Raw genomic sequence first — 18,810 nt, forward strand, 5'->3', positions numbered from 1 at the left:
TCCACAAATATCCTTCGGAATATCCTCATTTCTGCCAAGCAGACAGACAGGTCAAGACCACTATAGCAGCCACCTAGGCCTCCTTCACACAGTTCTTTTTTATTTTATTATTCATTTACTTACTTGTTTGTTTGTTTGTTCTTGAGATGGGGTTTCTCTATGTAGCTTTGACTAAATTGGAACTCACTATGTAGATCAGGCTGGTTTCAAACTCACAGAGCTCCACTTGCTTCTGCCTCCCAGGTACTTCTTAAGGAAGCGAAACAAGAGGACAGTACTGTGTAGACTGGCTTGGTTGGTTTGTGTGTTTGTTTGTTTGTTTTGTTTTTTCCTCTTTTGTTTTAATTTTTTTAACTTATTAATGTGTAAGTGTGATTGTTTCTGTGAATGCATGTCAAATGTGCACAGTGCCCAAGGAAGCCAGAAGAAAGCACTGGATCCCCTGGAGCAGAAGTTACAAGAGGTTGTAAGCTACCTGCCCTTCTCCTCCTCCTCCTCCTCCTCCTCCTCCTCCTCCTCCTCCTCCTCCTCCTCCTCCTCCTCCTCCTTCTTTTTGTTGGCTTTTAGGTTGTTTGTTTGGTTTGGTTTTTTTTTTCGGGGGGAGATTTTTGAGAGGTTTCTCTCCATCCAGAAGCTCACTCTGTAGACTAGGCTGACCTCAGACTCAGAGATTAGCTTGCCTCTGCCTCACAAGTGCTTGGACTAAAGGTGTACACCACCACTGGCTGGCCTTTTTCTGTTCCCTCCTTTCTTTCTTTCTTTCTTTCTTTCTTTCTTTCTTTCTTTCTTTCTTTCTCTCTCTCTCTCTCTCTCTCTCTCTCTCTCTCTCTCTTTCTTTCCAGTGTTTGTTTGTTTGTCTGTTTGTTTTAAATAGGGTCTCTTTACATAGCCCTGGGTGGCATCAGACTCACAGAGATCCCCCTGCCCCTGCCTCCTGAGTGCTAGGATCAAATCTGTACACTATCCACTCAGCAATGACATGTTCCCTCCAGTTGTCATCCAGGCTCCTAGAGCCTGAAGCCCTGCTTCGCTTCTTCATTTCCTATGCAACTTGTAGCTGAGTCCTGTTGGTCTCCCCTCAAAGACCCTTGTAACAGACAAAAGGTTTCTCCATCTTGGCTCAGCTGAAACCATCTTTGGTTTAGACTGAAAGTGACACTTCTATTTTTTTTTTTTTTTTACACCACCCCTCTCACCCTGAAAAGTCCCAACCCTGTTCTAGAAACTTGGGTTCAAGTGCCCCAACTAGCCACATATTCTTGGTTCTTGTTAGCCAGCTTGCTTGCTTCCTCCTGCAAGCAGGAGATAGTTTTTCTGTATTGTCTTCTAAAACGCTCTTTGATCACCTCCCCCTGAAGGGTGAGCAGGCCACAGAAGATGACAATGCAACCACTCCTGATGAGATCTGATAGACTAAGATCAGAAGGAAGGAGAGGAGGACCTCCCCTCCTAGTGGACTTGGGGAGGGGCATGCATGAAGAAGGGGGTGGGAGGGTGGGATCGGGAGGGGAGGAGGGAGGGGCTTATAGGGGGATACAAAGTGAATAAAGTGTAATTAATAAAAATTTAAAAAAATATCTTTAAAAAAATGCATTCAGGGCTGCTCTGTAAGAAGTGTTTCTCTCCATGTAGTCACAAACCAGCTTAATACAGACTCTCAAGTCAAACTTTAGTCATCCTGAGTGGTCTTTGGGTCTCTACCCAAAAAGACTCCCGAGTTCTCCCTGTCCTTCTCCCACACTGTCACTGGTTTGTCCATAGCCTCCACATTTCTGCTACAGACTCCTAACAGGATCCCAGGACCTGTCTGTGAGCTTATTAACAGCTCGAGGGAGCCACCTAGCTTCATCACATATGCTTGAGGCTCAACCAGGGCTGCGCACAGGCTATGGTGTAAAGTTTAGGGAAGCACTCGATGCCCTTCAAAGCTTGGCCTGCTGGCCAAAGCTGTATCCTGTCTCTCTCATCCTTGCTTATGCCCTCCTGAAAGATTTCTTCGATCTCCCTTAATCCAGCCGCAGTCCCACACAGTAAATCCTTCAGCACAGATCTGAACCCGAGAGAGTACTTTCGGCATATCAGCTGGAATCACTTCTATAGGCAAGAGCTCAAATATGGTAGGGAAACCATGCCAAAGCAAACGTCCTCTCTCCTGACTCCCAGATCCATCTCTGTGGGCTTGAGCCCCTCTACACTCCCCCCCCCCAATCACCCACCTGAGAAACCTCCAAGGAGCCAAGAGGCCTCTGTTGTAACTCTGGGAGTGTGGCTGAGATATTCCAGAGAGGATGAGGACTCTCTCCACGAGATCTTCTAGTTCCAGTCATCCCTGGTACCCATTCCATTTCTGACATTCTCACCCCATCCAGATGCCTCCCTCCAGTCCCAACCTGGCCCGAGCCCTAGCTAGACTTCCCTTATCTCCAACCCTCACCAGGTCTCCAAGTCTCCTTCTCCCACGCCCAGGCTCCCCGTGTCTCGATTTTTTTCCTATTATTGATAGCTACCCTTCTCTGACCTTACCTAATGCCAAGCTGTCACCCCAGCCCTGTACTGACCCCCAGACTTACTCCATCTGGCCTTGGTCCCTGATCCCTGGCACAGCCTTGACTGTAATCCCATCTGGGAGCTCAGCCTCAGGTTATCCCGGCCCCTCCCCATCCCCACATGGGCCAGTACCTTCTCCTTATGCTTTAAGCTAGCAGGGGTTTCTGTTTCTGCCTGTTGGCAATCAAGGAGCCCAGATGTCTTCAGTGCTCCCTGCAACACTTCCACACAACTTTAAAAAAAAAAATGGAATGAAGACGACTACAGCAGACAACATGGAAGAGAAGGGAGAAAGGAAGACAGAAACTGAGTTTAGGAGCCTTTTTAGTACCATCGATTTATTCTCTCGGCATTATGTCCAATGCCAGGATGGAAAATGGACTAAACAGACAGGTTCCTGCTTTTGTTCAGAGAAAACGGATGAGTAACCGCAATTCCTTTTGAAATTTTTTTTAGATTTTTTTTTATGTGTGTGAATGCTTTGCCTGCACATATGTCTACACATCACATGTGTGTCTAATGGCCCCAGAAGTCAGAAGAGGTCATTGGATCCCCTGGAACCTGAGTTACAGATGACTGTGAGCCACCATACGGGAGCTGGGGATCAAAGCTGGATCCTCTGAGAGAGCAGACAGTGCTCTCAACCGCTGACCTTCTCTCCGGGCCCCAAACACAACTTCTTGAAGTCATTGGGGGGTAAGAAAGTAACTTAAAGGAGACGAGCCAGGTCCCCCCAGGAGACAATGGTTATACAGAGAGGTAAAGCTGACTCACACATTTTCACGTATGGGTGACAAAGAGAGCCTCTGCCTGTGAGAGGTGATGATGAGTGTGAGGCTGTGTTCTAGCAGGAGACAGCAAGTTGGTAAGGAGGGCTACCCCCATTTTACTGCAGGAACCACCAGCTACTCCACACACGTGTTTTGCTCTGGCACACCCAAGATACTTTCACATGGACAAGCATGGGATAGAAATTTTTATTGGAAGCAGCTGCCTGTCCTGCTGACCAACAGCAATATTTGGGTGTATAAATTTGCTGCTGCTCCCTGCCAAACTGGAAGTGCCAAGAGGGCAAAAGTCACAGCTGCTAGTCTTGTTCCATCTTTGGATCAGCTGGTACCCAACGCACACATCACCCCCTGTGACACTGGTCACAGGGTAAAGGGTAGCCTTGTGCACTAAGACTTGCTTCCCAAATGCCTTTTGTCCACTCATGGCACCTAAAGGGAAGAAGTTCTTTGGCTCCATCACAAGGCCGCCTGGTGGCATGGTGCTTCAGGAGCACCTGACTGATGTCCCCAGAAGACATTGCAACATTCCCCAAGATGGGAGAACAATCTCGTGAGCTCAGATCACAGGACAAAGAGCTCCTGGACAGCCTGCTGGAATGTGCTGAACAGTCAGGGCGGTGCTCCGAGGAGAGAGTCCGGCTCGTGGAAGGGTAAAGTCGATGCAAGCTCCAGTTCTTTGTCCTAAAGGCGGGGTCAGGCTATAGATGTGACCATGATGATGGCCCAGATGACAAGTCAAAGATCATGGAAGTATAAAGGCAGACCTTGGAGGTCTATCAGCAGCTCCTCAGAAAGCACGTGTGGGCCCTAGAGACAGCAGTTAGTCACTAACTTCTGATTCCGTCACCTCCCTCCCCAAACCGAGTAGTATCTGTCCAAAGTCATACCGAACAGCACACACACATACACACACCGCCACCACACACCACACACACATATACACATACCACACACACACACACACACACACACACACACACACACACCACACCACACCACACCAAGCACACTGGCATAATATTCTTTCCTTTGAGGCGGCGATGTTACCCCTTAGTAATTTTCAGAGGTTTAACAGCTAGTAAGAGATGTGTGAAAGGTAGCACGGCGGCGTGTCAAAAACTCCTTGCGAACCAGGCCACAGCTAACGAGGATCCTGAGTAATTCGTGGCGAAAATTTTGGCCAACAAAGGCATAGATGATGGGGTTGAGGCAGCTGTGGGAAAAGCCCAGGATCTCGGTGACATAGAGGGCCTGGTCAATGTCGCTGCGACGCTTGCAGGTGTCTTCAATCGCGCCGGCTCCTAAGAGAGTGTCCGAGAGCAGGGCCAGGTTGTAGGGCAGAGAGCAGAGCAAGAAGACAAGCACAACCGCAAAGATGACCCACATAGCCCTGTGCTTCTGCCCCATGCGGGCCTTACAGAGCATGCGCAGCGTGAACCCGTAGCAGACCAGCATGACCAGCAGAGGCAGGAGGAAACCAAATACGTGGGACAAGCCGCGCAACATTATCCGAAAACCTGCCGTGGCTTCACCCAGGACCTCATAGCAAACTGTTTCAGAATTTTGTGGTTTGTATTCCTGGCGGAAGATAGAAAAGGGCAGAGACAGAATCAAAGATAGAGCCCAAACGCCCAGACATACAAACTTAACCAGGTGGCGCTTTTGGGCCAGTGTGCTTGTAGCATGGACGATGGCCAGGTATCGGTCCACGCTGATGCAGGCCAGTAGCAGGATACCACTGAAGAAGTTGGTTTCCTTCAGGAGTGAGACCATCTTACACAGGGGTGTGCCAAAAATCCAGCCCTTCAACTTGGAGACAGCCCAGAAGGGCAGGGTCAATGAAAAGAGAAGGTCGGCAATGGCTAGGTTCAGCATGTAGACGTCGGTGACAGAGCAGCTTCTTCGCCTGGGTAAGATGACAAGCATCACAAGCGAGTTTCCCAGCAAGCTCAGTAGGGTCACCAGTGCATAAAAGATGACTAAAGCCTGCCTGTTGGTTATTGCAAATCTCTCGCAGGGTCTGGAATCCTCTCCAATGGGTGGCATTCCGGTGGTGTTTCCAAACTCTTTCTCAAAGTAATTCCACGTCATATTTTCTGGAACACTCCAGACAAAATATTCAGCCTTGGCCATGGTTTAATCTAGGTGAAAGGTTAGAAGGAGAGAAGTATGATTTAGTAACCAAATTCAAATGGCATGAATGTTGTGGGATGGTATTGGCTTCTCTGTTCACATCTCCCCGTTTGCCTTCAACTTGAACTTCTGGAGAAGTTAGCTTCCTAATGCTGTCGAAGTCCTTGGAGACTCAGTCTGAGTAAGGGGTGAAATAAAACCTGTGGAAGGTACCTTTGCCTTCAGTTGACTCTACAAGCCTCAACTCTGTCCTGCTCTGCCTGGTCTACTTTTAACCATCTTTGTCCTCAGTCACCCCCTGCATTCAGATGCAGCCACCAGGTTGCTCTTGTATACTAGAGAAGAGGCAGCATGCAGCAGCACTGGAGGAGATGGGGTGTATCGGCGTGTCCCTTCCTACGTTATTTCTCATATGCGTACCCTCGTTGTTGTCTGCCCTTTTTAAAAAAGACTGTCTTTTTCGCTGCATTTATTTATGTGTTTGAGCATGTGTACTTGTCTGTATGTCTGTACGCAGAGGCCAGAAGACTTCAGATCTCTTGGAACTGGTGCTATGGAGAGTTGTGAGCTGGCCAAAGTGTGTGCTGGGAACCAAACACTCAAGAGCAATCCCATGCTCTTAACCACTGAGCTATCTCCCCAGCCCTTGTTTGTCTTTCTTTAAATCTACCTGGTGAAAGAAGTGATAGCAACAAATTACATTAAACTATACACTGTGCCTTGACTTATGATGAGATTATGTCTAGCTTTCATAGTTGTAAACCTCAAGTCAAAAGTACATATAAGGGGTCAATGAGGTGATCCAGTGAATAAAGGCATGTGCTGCCAAGCCTAAAAACTTGATCCCCAGAACCCACAAGGTAGAAAGCAAGACCCGTCTCCTACAGGTTTTCCTCTGGCCTCCACACCCAAGCTCACACATACCTTAAATGTGAAAAAGAAAAAAAATTAAATACATTTAAGGGTTGGTGAGATAGCTCAGCAGATAAAAGAATTTGCCACACCAGCCTGTCACCTTGAGTTTGCTCTCAAAACCCATGATAGAAGAAGGGAACCAACTCCCTAAAATTGACCTGTACCCAAGTCCATGGCTCTCCAATCCAGAAGTATTTAGAAGTCAACCAGGTTAGACATGAGCATACTAGCATACTGTTACCTAATGCCCACTCTCTCCACGGTGACCTTGACTGGGACCTTCAATCCCTACAGATTTCCATTCATCAACTGCAAATTGTGAGGAGACAAAGGTGCTCTCCCAGGCTTCTAGGCCTTGGACTCAATGGCAGGTGCATTCACATCTCCACACCTTGAGATGCTCTCTCCCTGCCAGTGTTGGCACCTTCACAGAAGACAAAGGCTTAGAAGGGAGCAATCAAACACTGAATTGAGGAATTGTCCACCTCAGCCACATAACAGGAGAGGAATAAAAGCAAAGGATGAGGAGGTTGCAGCCACAGCAACCTAGGAAATGAGAGTTGAGAACTCACCTGCGGTGAGGAGACAAGAAACCATTTAGCAGAAGGCCCTGAGTTCCACAGAAACCAGTGTATTTTCTAAGATAAAACTGAACCAAGTCTTCTGCCCCAACAAGTGTGCTGACACACGGGGGTGGCTTCCTACCTGAGGCGCCAGCTGGCTGTGTTCTGCGTGAGCGAGAGCCTGCAGCCCAGAGACCAGAATGACCTAACAGTTGAAGGAACTAGATAAATAAGGAAAAAAGAAAGAAGCCACACTAGACAAGACCTCCCCTTGGAGCCCCACCCATGTCTGCATCTGGGTGCAGATTAGGTCATGCCACCCGGCATCATCAGGGGTTCTGTGGGTCCCACGGGGAGAGCAGAGAAAAGCTCTTCCCTAAATTCCCTCCTCTGTAGGTGATCATCTTCATCATCTTCAGTTTCTTGAATTTACCTGCACATGCGATCCCCAAGTTTCCTAATAGATGATCTTGAAAATCCAATTTCCCTGAGGCGAATAAATTGACTTTCTACAACAAAAGCTTCAGAAGTCCCTGGTGGGAAAGGCTTAGGAAGTCTATAAGGAGAATTTAGGGGAAAGTTTGTGGGAGAGAGTGGGATGCTTACATTGAAGCCGTGCTGGGACAGCAAACAGACATTTACATTGATGCTGGAATAGAACCCAGTGCCCAGTGCATGCTGGGAAAAGTACCCTACCAATGAGCTACATCTGCAGCCCCAACAAATATTTTCTGATTTTGATTTGCTGTGTTGTGTTGTGTTTTGAGACAGTGTCTCTCGTAGCCCATGCTGGCCTTGAACTCTAGGTAGCTGATGACCATGAACCTTCATTTCTCTCCCAAATGTTGGGATTACAGGTGTGCACCATAAGGTGTATAGCTATAAGCACACCATTTTCACTTGTGTTATAGGCATCTTTAGGGTCATGTGGTAGAGATTAGGAAGGGGAAAAAAATCCCTTTTACACTCCCTTTTACACACCATTTCCAAACATCGCTTGGTTGGAGTAGCGCTAAGGTTTGGGGCATGACCACTCCTTCCCTGGAGTCTATCAGAAGACCATTAGGACTGGGAAATCTACCGAAGGATCAGCTGAGGGTGATGTAATTGCTGCTCCCCACCTGGTTCTGAAGGACTGCTCCTTTGGGAAGCTGCATGGGAAGCCCCTGAGCAGTCCACAGCTGACCCCTGACTTCATTTCTCGAGTTCAGTGTCCTGGTTAGTTTTAACTATAAAGTTCACACAGTCTAGAGTCGTCTGAGGAGGGAATCCCACCTGAGAGAGTTCCCAGATCCGATTGGCCTGTGGGTGTATCTGTGGGAGATTGTCTTGATCTCTCATTGACGTAGACGGGCCCAACCCACTCTGGGGTCACTATCCCTAAGCAGGTGGTCCCGGTCTGTATTAAAAAAACTAGGTAAGGATGGAGAAATGGCTCCGTGGGTAAGAACACTAGCTGCTCTTCTAGGGGACTCAGGGTTGATCCCAGCTCCCATCTGGTGCCTCCAAATGGTCTGTGGCTCTAATCTCAGGGGAATCTGTTGCCTTCTTCTAGCCTCTGAGGGCACTGCTCAGACATTTGTGCAGGCGCAACACCCATATACACAAAATTGCCTTTTCTATGTGCCAACATGAACTTTTACTGAAAGCAGTTTACAAAGCACTGCATTTAAAAGGTAATATTTCCGTGCTTGTTTTCTTTTCTAATTTTATGTTATAGCATATAACATAAATTTTATATAACATAAATTTATGTTATAGCATAGCAAGTAAGTTATGCTCTATTATCTTATGAACATCTCAATGCTGTAGTTTTTCTTTTCCAAATAGAAATAAAACCTTTGGTTTCCACAAATTTAAAAAAAAAAAATGTTTTTTAGTGAAAGCTAGGTAAGCAAGACCTGCAAGTAAGCAGTGTTGCTCTGTGGTTTCTGCCTCAAACTCCTGCTTGAGAGCCTGCCCTGAATTCCCTCAGTATTGGGCTGTGACCTGTAAGGTGAAATAAATCCTTTCTTCCCCTGAGACGCTTTGAGTCTCAGTGTTTTATCACAGCCACGGAAATGAAGCCAGAACACTGTTAAACCTTTCTCCGTGATAACATGCGCTCCGCTGTGCTGCCATGATGTGTTTACACGGGAGGCTCCTGCTTTGTGCTACATGCGGCCAAAGAGCGAAGATCCCCTCTCTAGTTCATCTTTGGATCTGTCCTCTGCAAGAAAGCATAGCAAGTGATCGCCAAGGGCTGTGAAAGAAATGGTGCTTCTCGTGTGACTCGAGGAGCATACAGCACCACCCTAAAGGGGCCTAAGACACGAGCCACATACTCACACCTAAGGTGTGTCTGAGAGCTTTACTTCCATGCACCTGGACTGGCCTTCCTGGCTGCCACAGCTCCTGCCCAGTGTCTGTGCTGTCAGGGTCAATCTGTGAAATCCTGCTCCTCCCACAAATGCCAACTTTTCATACCACTGGTGCCTACTATTGTGACATGGGCAAATATGGTGGCCTCCTCCAGGGTTCTATTTGCATTTATAAATAGTGGCCAGAGGGCTAGGACTCTAGCGCATTTGGTGCAGTGTTGGCCTAACATTTAGGAAGGCCTGGGTCCAATACCCAGCAGTGCATAAAACTTGGCACAGGGTGGGGTTCGGTGGCTGGGAGTGTGACTCAGCAGGTCAGAGCACTTGCTGCCTAAACATGAGAACCTGAGTTCAAATCCTCAACTCCCGTGTAAAGCCAGGCACGGCCAAGTGCACCCCTCTAATCCTGGCACTGGGGTGTGGGTTGCAGAAATAAAAAGATCAGGGCTGGGACTTGATGGCTTCCAGGCTCAGTGAGAGACCCTGCCCTTCAGGGGAGTACAGGAGAGAATGATAGAGCAGGACACGCAATGTCCTCTGATGCCTTCCTGCCCTTCGGCCTCTATATATACCTATGTGTACACACCCAAACACATATGTACATGTACCACACACACATATACCCCATCCCACACATAAACTCAAAATCTGGAGGTAGCGGTACATCCCTAATCTCAAAGCACCCTCAACTACAGAATGAATTCAAGGCCAGCCTGGGGTACATGATACCCTGTCTCAGTTAAAAAAAAAAAAAAAAAAAAGGTTGCAGGAACTACAAGGAGACACTAGCCCCTGATGTTGGACTGTTGGGCTCTGACGCCTTGACTAGGAAGGACTTGGAATGGGGTAGTCCCAGAAGGGGAGGTGCATTCCCACAAGTTGTCTAAAAGAGGAGGCAGCTTCCGGGGCAGAAAACACTGACCGAGGACCCAAGAGGAAACTGTGAGAGCTAGACTGTGAAAGACCTCAAGAAAGTCCCCCTCCCTTAGAGATCTTGCTACTCTTGGAGTTCTTTTTCTCTGTAATAAATCTACATTCTCTCTGAGAACACGTGGAACTGCTAGGAAGAGAGAATCTTTCGGCATGTGGGGGCAGCAGTCAAGAGACAGTGAGGCACCTGCGAGGAAAGCCCTGGGAGAGAAGAGGGTCGAATCCTGTCTAAGACTCGGTTTTAAACAAACTGTGTTGGGGCACACCTATAACCCCAGCACTCAGGAGGCAGGGGCAGGGGATCATCACAAGTGTGAGGCTACATCATAAATTTCAGATCAGTCAGGGCTACATAGCAAGATCCTGTCTCAAAAGACCAAACAATAGATAAACAAAAATAGGGGATAGAGAGATGGCTCAGCAACTACGAGCCCTTGACGCTCTTGCAGAGGACCCCAGTTCAGTACTCAGCACCCACGCTGGGCAGGTCACAGCAGCTTGTAAAGCCAGTTTTAGGAGATCTGGCCCCTAAGGGTGCACAGACAAACACACAGACAAAACACCTATGTACCTGACATGATAAAATTTTAAATTTAAGCCAGTGGTGGCACACACCTTTAATCCCAGATCTTGGGAGGCAGAGGCAGATGGATCTCTGAGTTTGAGGACAGCCTCATTTGACACATAAGCATCCGTTCAGAGTTCCAAGACAGCCAGGGCTACACAGAAAAACCCTGTCTCAAGAAACAATAAATAAATAGCATTTAAACTAAATAAGATCTACTAGTTTCAAGTTCTGTTGTTCCCCCTTGCTTTTCCTAAGTCCTCGGTTGAGGCGGTTCACCACTCTTGTGGATTTTAAAGAATCTCAGAGCAATTGGGGAAGGTCTGGATCTGCCATGCAGCCCAGGAGCAAAGGGGAAACCGCCCCACCCCCCACCCCGGTTGAGTGGTGGAGGCAACAGCTTTCTCAGGGAGATGGAGATGGATGGAGGATGAAGGTCCAAAGTATCTCTCAGCTCGAGGTCGGGGAAAGCCTCTCACTGGAGGAGAGGAAAGACACAAAGATATAACAAGCAAAGCTTTCCCACTTGAAAGGGCAAGCCAGCCTACCAAAGCAAGCTCCGAACTCCGTTTCCCACTCCCAACCACTCCTGAGTCTACAAAGCGTGGTGCTCCCAAACAGGGAAGTATTCTCTCCTCTGAGAGAACACTCAGTGCCACAAAGATGACTGTGACAGACGCATCCTGGGTGCCAGGCAACTGGCACTGTTCGGGAGTGTTTAACGCTGTCGTCCTTAATGCTGTGTCAGATTCAGTGATTTCTCTGCAAGACGGACGGCCACACAGCAAGGCTCGGTGTCTGCTTTTACGCACGCACACATTTGACATATAAACATCTGTTTGCATCCTTCCAGAAGAATCCACTTCGCTCTGGAGGTCAGAGTGGAAGGTGGTTTCTCCTCTCTCCCTGTGACATACCCGTGGCCACAGCCGCAAGGGTGGAGGGCAAGTATGTGACCTGAGATGAGTCAGTCAAAGCAAACCCTAGGATGCTTGCTCAATGCAAAGTACGTTATGTCATTTTTGTGGTAATTGATGGACACTTTGTTACCACAAATCACAATATTGTCCGAGGGCCCAAACAAACATACATAGAGGGAAGAAGATCTGAGAGAATAATCAGAAATCAGAGCCAGGATTCTGCACAAACCTTGCCCGGGGCCATGTTCTTTCTGTACTTTGCTGTTATGTGAGCCTATAAATTCTTTATGCAAACCCATTCAGGAGCTGGAGAGAGCTCAGTTGGGGGGGGGGAACAAACCTTCTCTAAAGTGCAAGGATCTGAGTTGGATCCCCTACACACACACACACACACACACACACACACACACGCACACACACACACACACACACACACACACTCACACCTGGCATGGTGATAGACACTTACACTTGTAATCTAACCCCTGGGAAGGCAGAGACTGGCAGATCCCTGGGGCTCAGCAGCCAGCCAAGTTAACATGGCAAGGTACACGCTGTGTGTGTACAGTGTGAGGCTCTCAGGAAACGTGGGCAGCACACAAAGTTGTATACAGAGAGAGAGAGAGAGAGAGAGAGAGAGAGAGAGAGAGAGAGAGAGAAGTTCAAGTTGAGTTTTCTGCTATATGCAGCTCAAATCATGCCCCAATAGAGTGAATGTTTGGAAAAGCAAAGACTATCTAAGATGAGAGTAAAGAATCAGAGTGTGAACTATGGTGAGAGGCAGGGCAGAACCAGACAGAGGCACAGCTGGGCCATGGACTCTGGTGAAGCCAGAGAAGAACTCCAGAAAATGGTCCTTGGCACCAATGTGAGGGACCCCCCTCTCAACACATTCAGATCTTCACGACGGACCCAGAAATCCCTGTTCTGGAGTAGGTGGAACCAGTGTCCACACGTGTGCTGGCTCTATCTTATTAGTTTCTGATCCTTGATAGTTTGCCAAGCTTTACCTGCTGAAATGTGGATGTGATGCTTGCCTCCTGTGGTGATTTGAATGAGTGGTCCCATGGGCTTGGTTCGAAGTTGGTGAAACTGTTTGGGAAGGGTTTGGAGATGCTGGGAACAAGGTGTGTTTGCAAGGTGTGTGTCACTGAGGTAGGCTATGAGGTTTCAAAAGCCCCTGGTGTCTCTCTCTCTCTCTCTCTCTCTCTCTCTCTCTCTCTCTCTCTCTCCCCCTTCTGGTTGTATCTCAAAGAATGAGCTCCACCTACTGCTCTAGTAGTCATGTCTGTTGGCCTGCTGTCATGATCCTGGCCAGGACGGGCTTGGATTCTAACCCTCTGAAACCATAACCCTCAAATTAAATATTTTCTTTGCAAAATGTAATTATTCTTATTTAATGTGCATCAGTGTTGATGGCTGCCTGTATGTCTGTGTGAGGGTGCCAGATCCCCTGGAACTGGAGTTACAGACAAAGGTGAACTTCCATGCAGGTGCTGGGAATTGAACCTGGGTCCTCTGGAAGACAGTCAGTGCTCTTAACCACTGAGCTATCATCTCTCCAACTGCTAAATGTTTCCTTTTTAAGTTGCCTTGGTAGTGGTGTTTATCATACAGATAGAAAAGTAACTAAGACGTCTCCCACAGTGTGACAATGTGACAATGCTGAAGGCAGGTTGGAAGACAGACACCAGAACCAAACTCCTGGCTGCAAAGGCCAGCTTAGTGTTTCAGGCCATTTGATCTGGGCCTCCGTGTCCTCTCATGTGTAAAATGGCAATAAAAGCAGCCACGTCTGCTAGCCGTGATGGCACATGCATTTAGTCCGTCAGGAAGGAAAGACAGGTGGATCCCCATGAGCTCAAGGTCAGCCTGGTCTACATAGCAAGTTCCAAGCCAGCCAGGGTTACATAGTAAGACACTGTCTCAAAAAAAAAAAGAGAAGAAGAGGAGGAGTAGGAGGAAGAGGAGCATGGCCTGACAAGATGACTCAGAGTAGGTAAAGGCCTTTTCCACCAAACTTGGTGACCTGAGTCTGATCCCTGGGACCCACATGCTAGAAGGACAGAACTGACTCCCACAAGTCTGACTTTCACAACATTCGTGTTGTATCATGCATGAGTACGTGAGCACACACACAAATAAATAAATAAATAAATAAATATTTTGAAAGCAATAACATTGCTTTCATAATAACATTTTAGGACTCACTAGAATGAGCTTGAAGACTCCAGCACAAAGGAATAAGGAGAGGGAAATATTAATTACACTGATATGATCAGGACATAATGCAGCTGTCTATAAACTACATTAAAATGACATGCTATTTCACAAATTTGGGAAGTTACTACTTGATTCAAAATATAATGTTTAAATATAAGAAACTGCTAATTGCCCAAGTTTAACAGTTGTCCATTCTTTACATTATCAAGTTACAAGACCACAATTTATGGGAATAATTGTGTATTATTCAAACAAAAGACAAGTTGGAGCTGGGCACGGTGGCACACGCTTGTGACCGCAGTACTTGAAGAAACAGAGGCAAGTGAGTTCGAGGCCAGCCTGGTCTACAAAGTGAGTCCTGGACAGCCAAGGATAGAGAGAAACCCTGTCTCGAAAGAAAACAAAACAAAACATAAAAGGTAAAAAGTGAAAAAATAAACACAGTCTGGGCATGGGTAATGCATGCCCATAATCCCAACATTCAGAGTAGAGACAGATAGAGCAGGAGTTTAAGTCCAGCCTTTACCCACCGAGCCATTTTATGGCTCCTTTCATCTACTAAATCCAGCATCCAATCCATCAAAACACACTGCTGGATCCACTAGTGTAAACCCCACTCCCTCTTCTCACCAACTCCCCTGGCAACATCCTTCCCACCTACATCACCAAAATGTCCTGTCTCTGGGCTGATCAGTGATGGTACACACCTTTAATCCCAGCAGAGGAAGCAGAGACAGGTGGATCTCTGTGAGTTAGAGGCCAGCCTCATTCTACAAAGTGAATTCCAGGACAGCCAAGGCTACAGAGAAAACCCTGTCTTGGAAAAACAAACAAACAAAAAAGTGCTGCCCCCCTCTGGCTGGACCTTTTCATTTCTGCCTTCTAGTCCCATGGTGCAGCGAGTCATCCACTTTCCACTGTCACCCATCCAGTGTCTTTAAAGCATGAATTTTACCAAAGAGTTTGCTCCCCAGGACCCACATTTTAATGGTGGGCAGGGGCTGGAGCAATAACTCAGTGGTTAAGAGCACTGGCTGCTATACCAGAGGACCTGAGTTCAATTCCCAGTGCCCACATGATGTCTCATAGCCTTGTGTACCCCCAGGTCCAGAGGATCTGACACCCTATTCTGGCTTCCTCAGGCACCAAGCATGCATATAACTGCCCAGACATACATGTAGGCAGAATATCCATTAGCACAAAATTTAAAAATAAAATAAAGTATCTAGCAAATATTTCTTTCAAAAAGCCAGATGTGGTAGTACATACCTTTAATCCCAGTACGTGGGAGGCAGAAGCAGGCAGATCCCTGTGACTTCATGCACACACACACACAGAATTCTAGGCCAGCCAGAGCTACAGAATGAGACCCTGTCCAAAATCAAAGAAAAAAAGTGGCACAGTGTTGCATGTTTACAACCCCAGCGCTAAGGAGGGGGAAACAGCTGGATTGTTGGGGCTCAGCGGCCAGCCTGCCCTATTTGTCAAGATCCAGGCCAATGGGAGACCCTGTCTCAAAAACAGGAGGATATGCCTGAGAAATGACACCCAAGGTTACCTGGTCTCCACATGAATATATGTACAGGTATACATGCATATACATACAATATCTTAATATATAATATATATATGGGGGAAAATAAACATTAAAAAAAGAGCGTTCCACTAGGTGTGGTCACATTTGCCTTTAATCCCGGCACTCACTGGGGAGGCAGAGGCAAATGGAAACCAAAAATAATAATAAAATTTAAAAAGCAAACAAACAAAAAAGGATTCCTTCCTGCTCAGAGGAGTTCTTTCTTGCTTTCTCTTAGTGACTCAATATTTATTGTTAAAAAGAAAAATCCTTAAAATATCTATAGCTATATATTTATTCATTTCTTCTTTCTTTTAATACTGGAAAATGAATCCTCGTCGTCCTCATACACGCTAGTCAAGTGCTCTGCCACTGAGCCACAGCCCCAACTCTAAATCTGCTTTAATTGGCACATAAAAATCATGCATACTTGCTGGGTAGTGGTGGCAGACATTTTTAATCAGAGGCAGGTGGATCTCTTGGGAGTTCAAGGCCAGTCTCGCCCACAAAGAGAGTTCTGAGACAGCCAGAGCTACACAGAGAAGCCCTGTCTCAAACCAAGCAAACACCCACACACAAGTCACACATACTTCTGGGTGCCATGAGATGTTTTCACCCACGTATATATTTGGAATGTTTAATCCAGGGTAGGTGTGTCTATGTCCTCAAAAGCCATTTTCTGCGATGAAAACATTCCAGATTCCTCCAAATCTCTCTTAAAACATAGACCACATGATCATAATCCATAGTCGCCCTGCTGAGCAGCAGATCATCAAAATTTATTTTGCCTGTCTCGCCAAGAATTAGTAACCAACTGACCACTCCATCCTCCTCCTTTCTTCCCTTCCCACTACCCCCCCCCACTCCTAGTTTTTATGATACCAATGTTGGTTGTTTTGTTGTTGTTGTTGTTGTTTGTTTGTTTGTTTGTTTCTAGTCTCCAGATGAATGCAAACATGAAGTACTTGTCTTCTGGTGCCTGACTTAACTTCACTTAGTGTAGCCTTCTCCTGTTTTATCCATGTCGTCACAAGGGGCAGGATCCTGTTCTTTTTAATGCCTGAATTGTATTCCATGGTGTACACGTGCTACATTTTCTTGTCCACTGCTCAGTTGATGGATATCAACCTCCATTTGTTGGCTATTGTGAATAGAGCAGCAATGAGTGTGCAAGGGTAGCTGTTTCATTTCCTTTGATACAGACACAGCAACAGAAGGCTGCATCACATGATGCATCTGTTTTTAACTTTTCAAGGAACCTCCACGGTGCTTTCTGTAATGGCGACACCAATATGCATCCCCACAACAGTGTGAAAGGTCACCTTTCCCCACACTCTGACCAATACTTGAGGTCTTTGTACCAACAGCCATTCTAACAGCGGTGAGCTAATGTCTCATTGTGGGGGTTTTGTGGGTTGTTTGGTTCTGTTAGTCTCATCGCATGACCCTGACTGGCCTGGGACTCACTTTGTAGACCGGATTGGATTGGAGCTCACAGAGATCGTCCAGTCTTTGTCTCCCCGAGTGCTGATTTAAAAGACTATGACATCACACCCGGCTCACTGTGGTCTGAATTTGCATTTCTGCCATGATTGGTGTTGTTGAATATCTCTTCATACAGCTATTGGTCGTTAGCACATCCTTTCTTCTCTGTGTGTATGTGTTCGTATGTGAAGGGATACATGTGCACACGCGGGTTTGTATATGGAGGACAGAGGTTGATATTGGATGTCTTCCTCAGTCACACACACACACACGTGCGCACACACACACACACACACTTATCTTATTTTTTCAGAGATTTTATTTTTAACTATGTGAGTGTACATGAGTGCGGTGCTCTCAAAGGCCAGAAGAGCGTGTTGGATCTCGTGTAGCTGGAGTCATAGATGATTGTGGATCGCACAACATGGGTCCTCTGGGAGAGCAGGGAGCATAACCACTGAGCCATCTCCCCAGTCTGTCCACCTTAATTTTTGAGGCAGGGCTTTTCACTAAACCAGGAGCTCACTGATTCAGCCAGACTGGCAAGCCAAACAATCCACAAGTCTTCTGCCTCTGCCTTTCTGAAACTGAGATTACAGCTGCACGCCACCACACCCAGCCTATACACAAGTTCTGGGGCTCAAGCTCAGGTCCTCATGTTCGTACGGCAAGCACTTCTGCAGGCTGAGCTACCTCCGTGGCTGTTTGGTGTAGAGAATTACTAGTAAGGATTTTCTTATTTTGTTTGTTTTTAAGACTGCTTTGTTGGCTTCAGACTCACAGGTCTCCCAGCTTCAGCTGCCCAGTGCTGGAATAGCAACTAGGTAACGCCATGCCAGGCTTAACATTAAGAGTTTCTGTGACTGATTTTGTGTCCTGAAACTTGGCTGATTTGTTGTGGTTGTTTTATTGTTGTTGTTATTGCTCTAATATTTTGGGTAGGGTCTTTGGGATTTTCTATTAAAGATCATGTCGTTTGCAAAGACTGACAAATAGACTCCTTTTCCGACTTGGATGCCCAATCTCTCTATGTATTTTAATTTTTTATTTTATTTATTATTATATTATTTATTTTATTATTATCATTTTTATTTTATTCATTGAGATGGAGAAATGAATGGCTGAGCTGTTGGCTTAGATTTTTCACCAAACCTACCTTATTTAGGGTTCTAAGCACCTTTACCTCCCTTCCAAGCCACAAAACCGTAGGCAGATTAGTAAGTAAAAGGGGTTGTAGACCTTGTTTATTTACTTCCTGCTGAGTAGGGTCAATGGGTCTTGATTACCAAACTTGGTGGTCAGCATACCAGCAGTCCAGTCCAAAGGCCAACACCAAGCTGCAACTGGATTTAGAAGATCAGGTCGGACAAGTCAGCGAAAGTCGAAAGACTCAGTTAGTTGGACTTCCCCAAGAAGTTCCCTGGACCATCTCTCTCTGCAAAGTCAAGTGTCAAAGCACAAAGATCGGCACAGCAATGTCAATCCAAAAAGCGATATCTTGCTGTGCTTGGACCTCTATATATGTCCTCTCCTCAGAGTCCTCCCACAGATGTTCTCAGCTGGCCAAAGTCACACCCCTTGCACTTGAGAGTTCACACCAGAACATCACGTGCCCTCTCACAAGCCGACCTGAGCAAAACACCATGTGCCCAGCCTGCAGCAAAACATCACAAGACAAAACTCACTCTTCAAAGAAACCAGAAACTTCCACTTGCTGCTCTTGCAGAGGACCAGGTCTGGTTCCCAGCACCTACCTGGTGGCTCACAACTATCAGTAACTCCAGTCTCAAGGGATCTGATGC

At 46.7% G+C, this 18,810-nt stretch overlaps 1 protein-coding gene across 2 annotated transcripts; it reads right to left on the bottom strand.

Moving 5' to 3' along the window:
- Positions 1-2,868: 2,868 nt before the first annotated feature.
- On the bottom strand, positions 2,869-7,164 carry LOC110539563 (C-X-C chemokine receptor type 1-like). Of its 2 annotated transcripts, none has more exons than XM_060368618.1 (2): positions 7,092-7,164; positions 2,869-5,479 (listed from the first exon to the last, which is right to left on the bottom strand). In XM_060368618.1, the coding sequence occupies exon 2, from the start codon at positions 5,469-5,471 to the stop codon at positions 4,407-4,409; it is 1,065 nt and encodes a 354-aa protein (XP_060224601.1). In that variant the 5' UTR covers positions 5,472-5,479; positions 7,092-7,164; the 3' UTR covers positions 2,869-4,406. The 2 variants fall into 2 exon arrangements, with proteins under 2 accessions (XP_060224601.1, XP_060224602.1); XM_060368619.1 differs by lacking the exon at positions 7,092-7,164 and adding an exon at positions 6,959-7,088.
- Between the last annotated feature and the right edge of the window lie 11,646 nt (positions 7,165-18,810).

The sequence above is a fragment of the Meriones unguiculatus genome, chromosome 15 (assembly GCF_030254825.1).
Source record: "Meriones unguiculatus strain TT.TT164.6M chromosome 15, Bangor_MerUng_6.1, whole genome shotgun sequence".
NCBI classification, from domain to species: Eukaryota; Metazoa; Chordata; class Mammalia; order Rodentia; family Muridae; genus Meriones; species Meriones unguiculatus.

What these genes read in the sequence shown, in the direction of transcription:
- LOC110539563 (XM_060368618.1), bottom strand. Translation starts at nt 5,471, where the DNA reads ATGGCCAAGGCTGAATATTTTGTCTGGAGTGTTCCAGAAAATATGACG.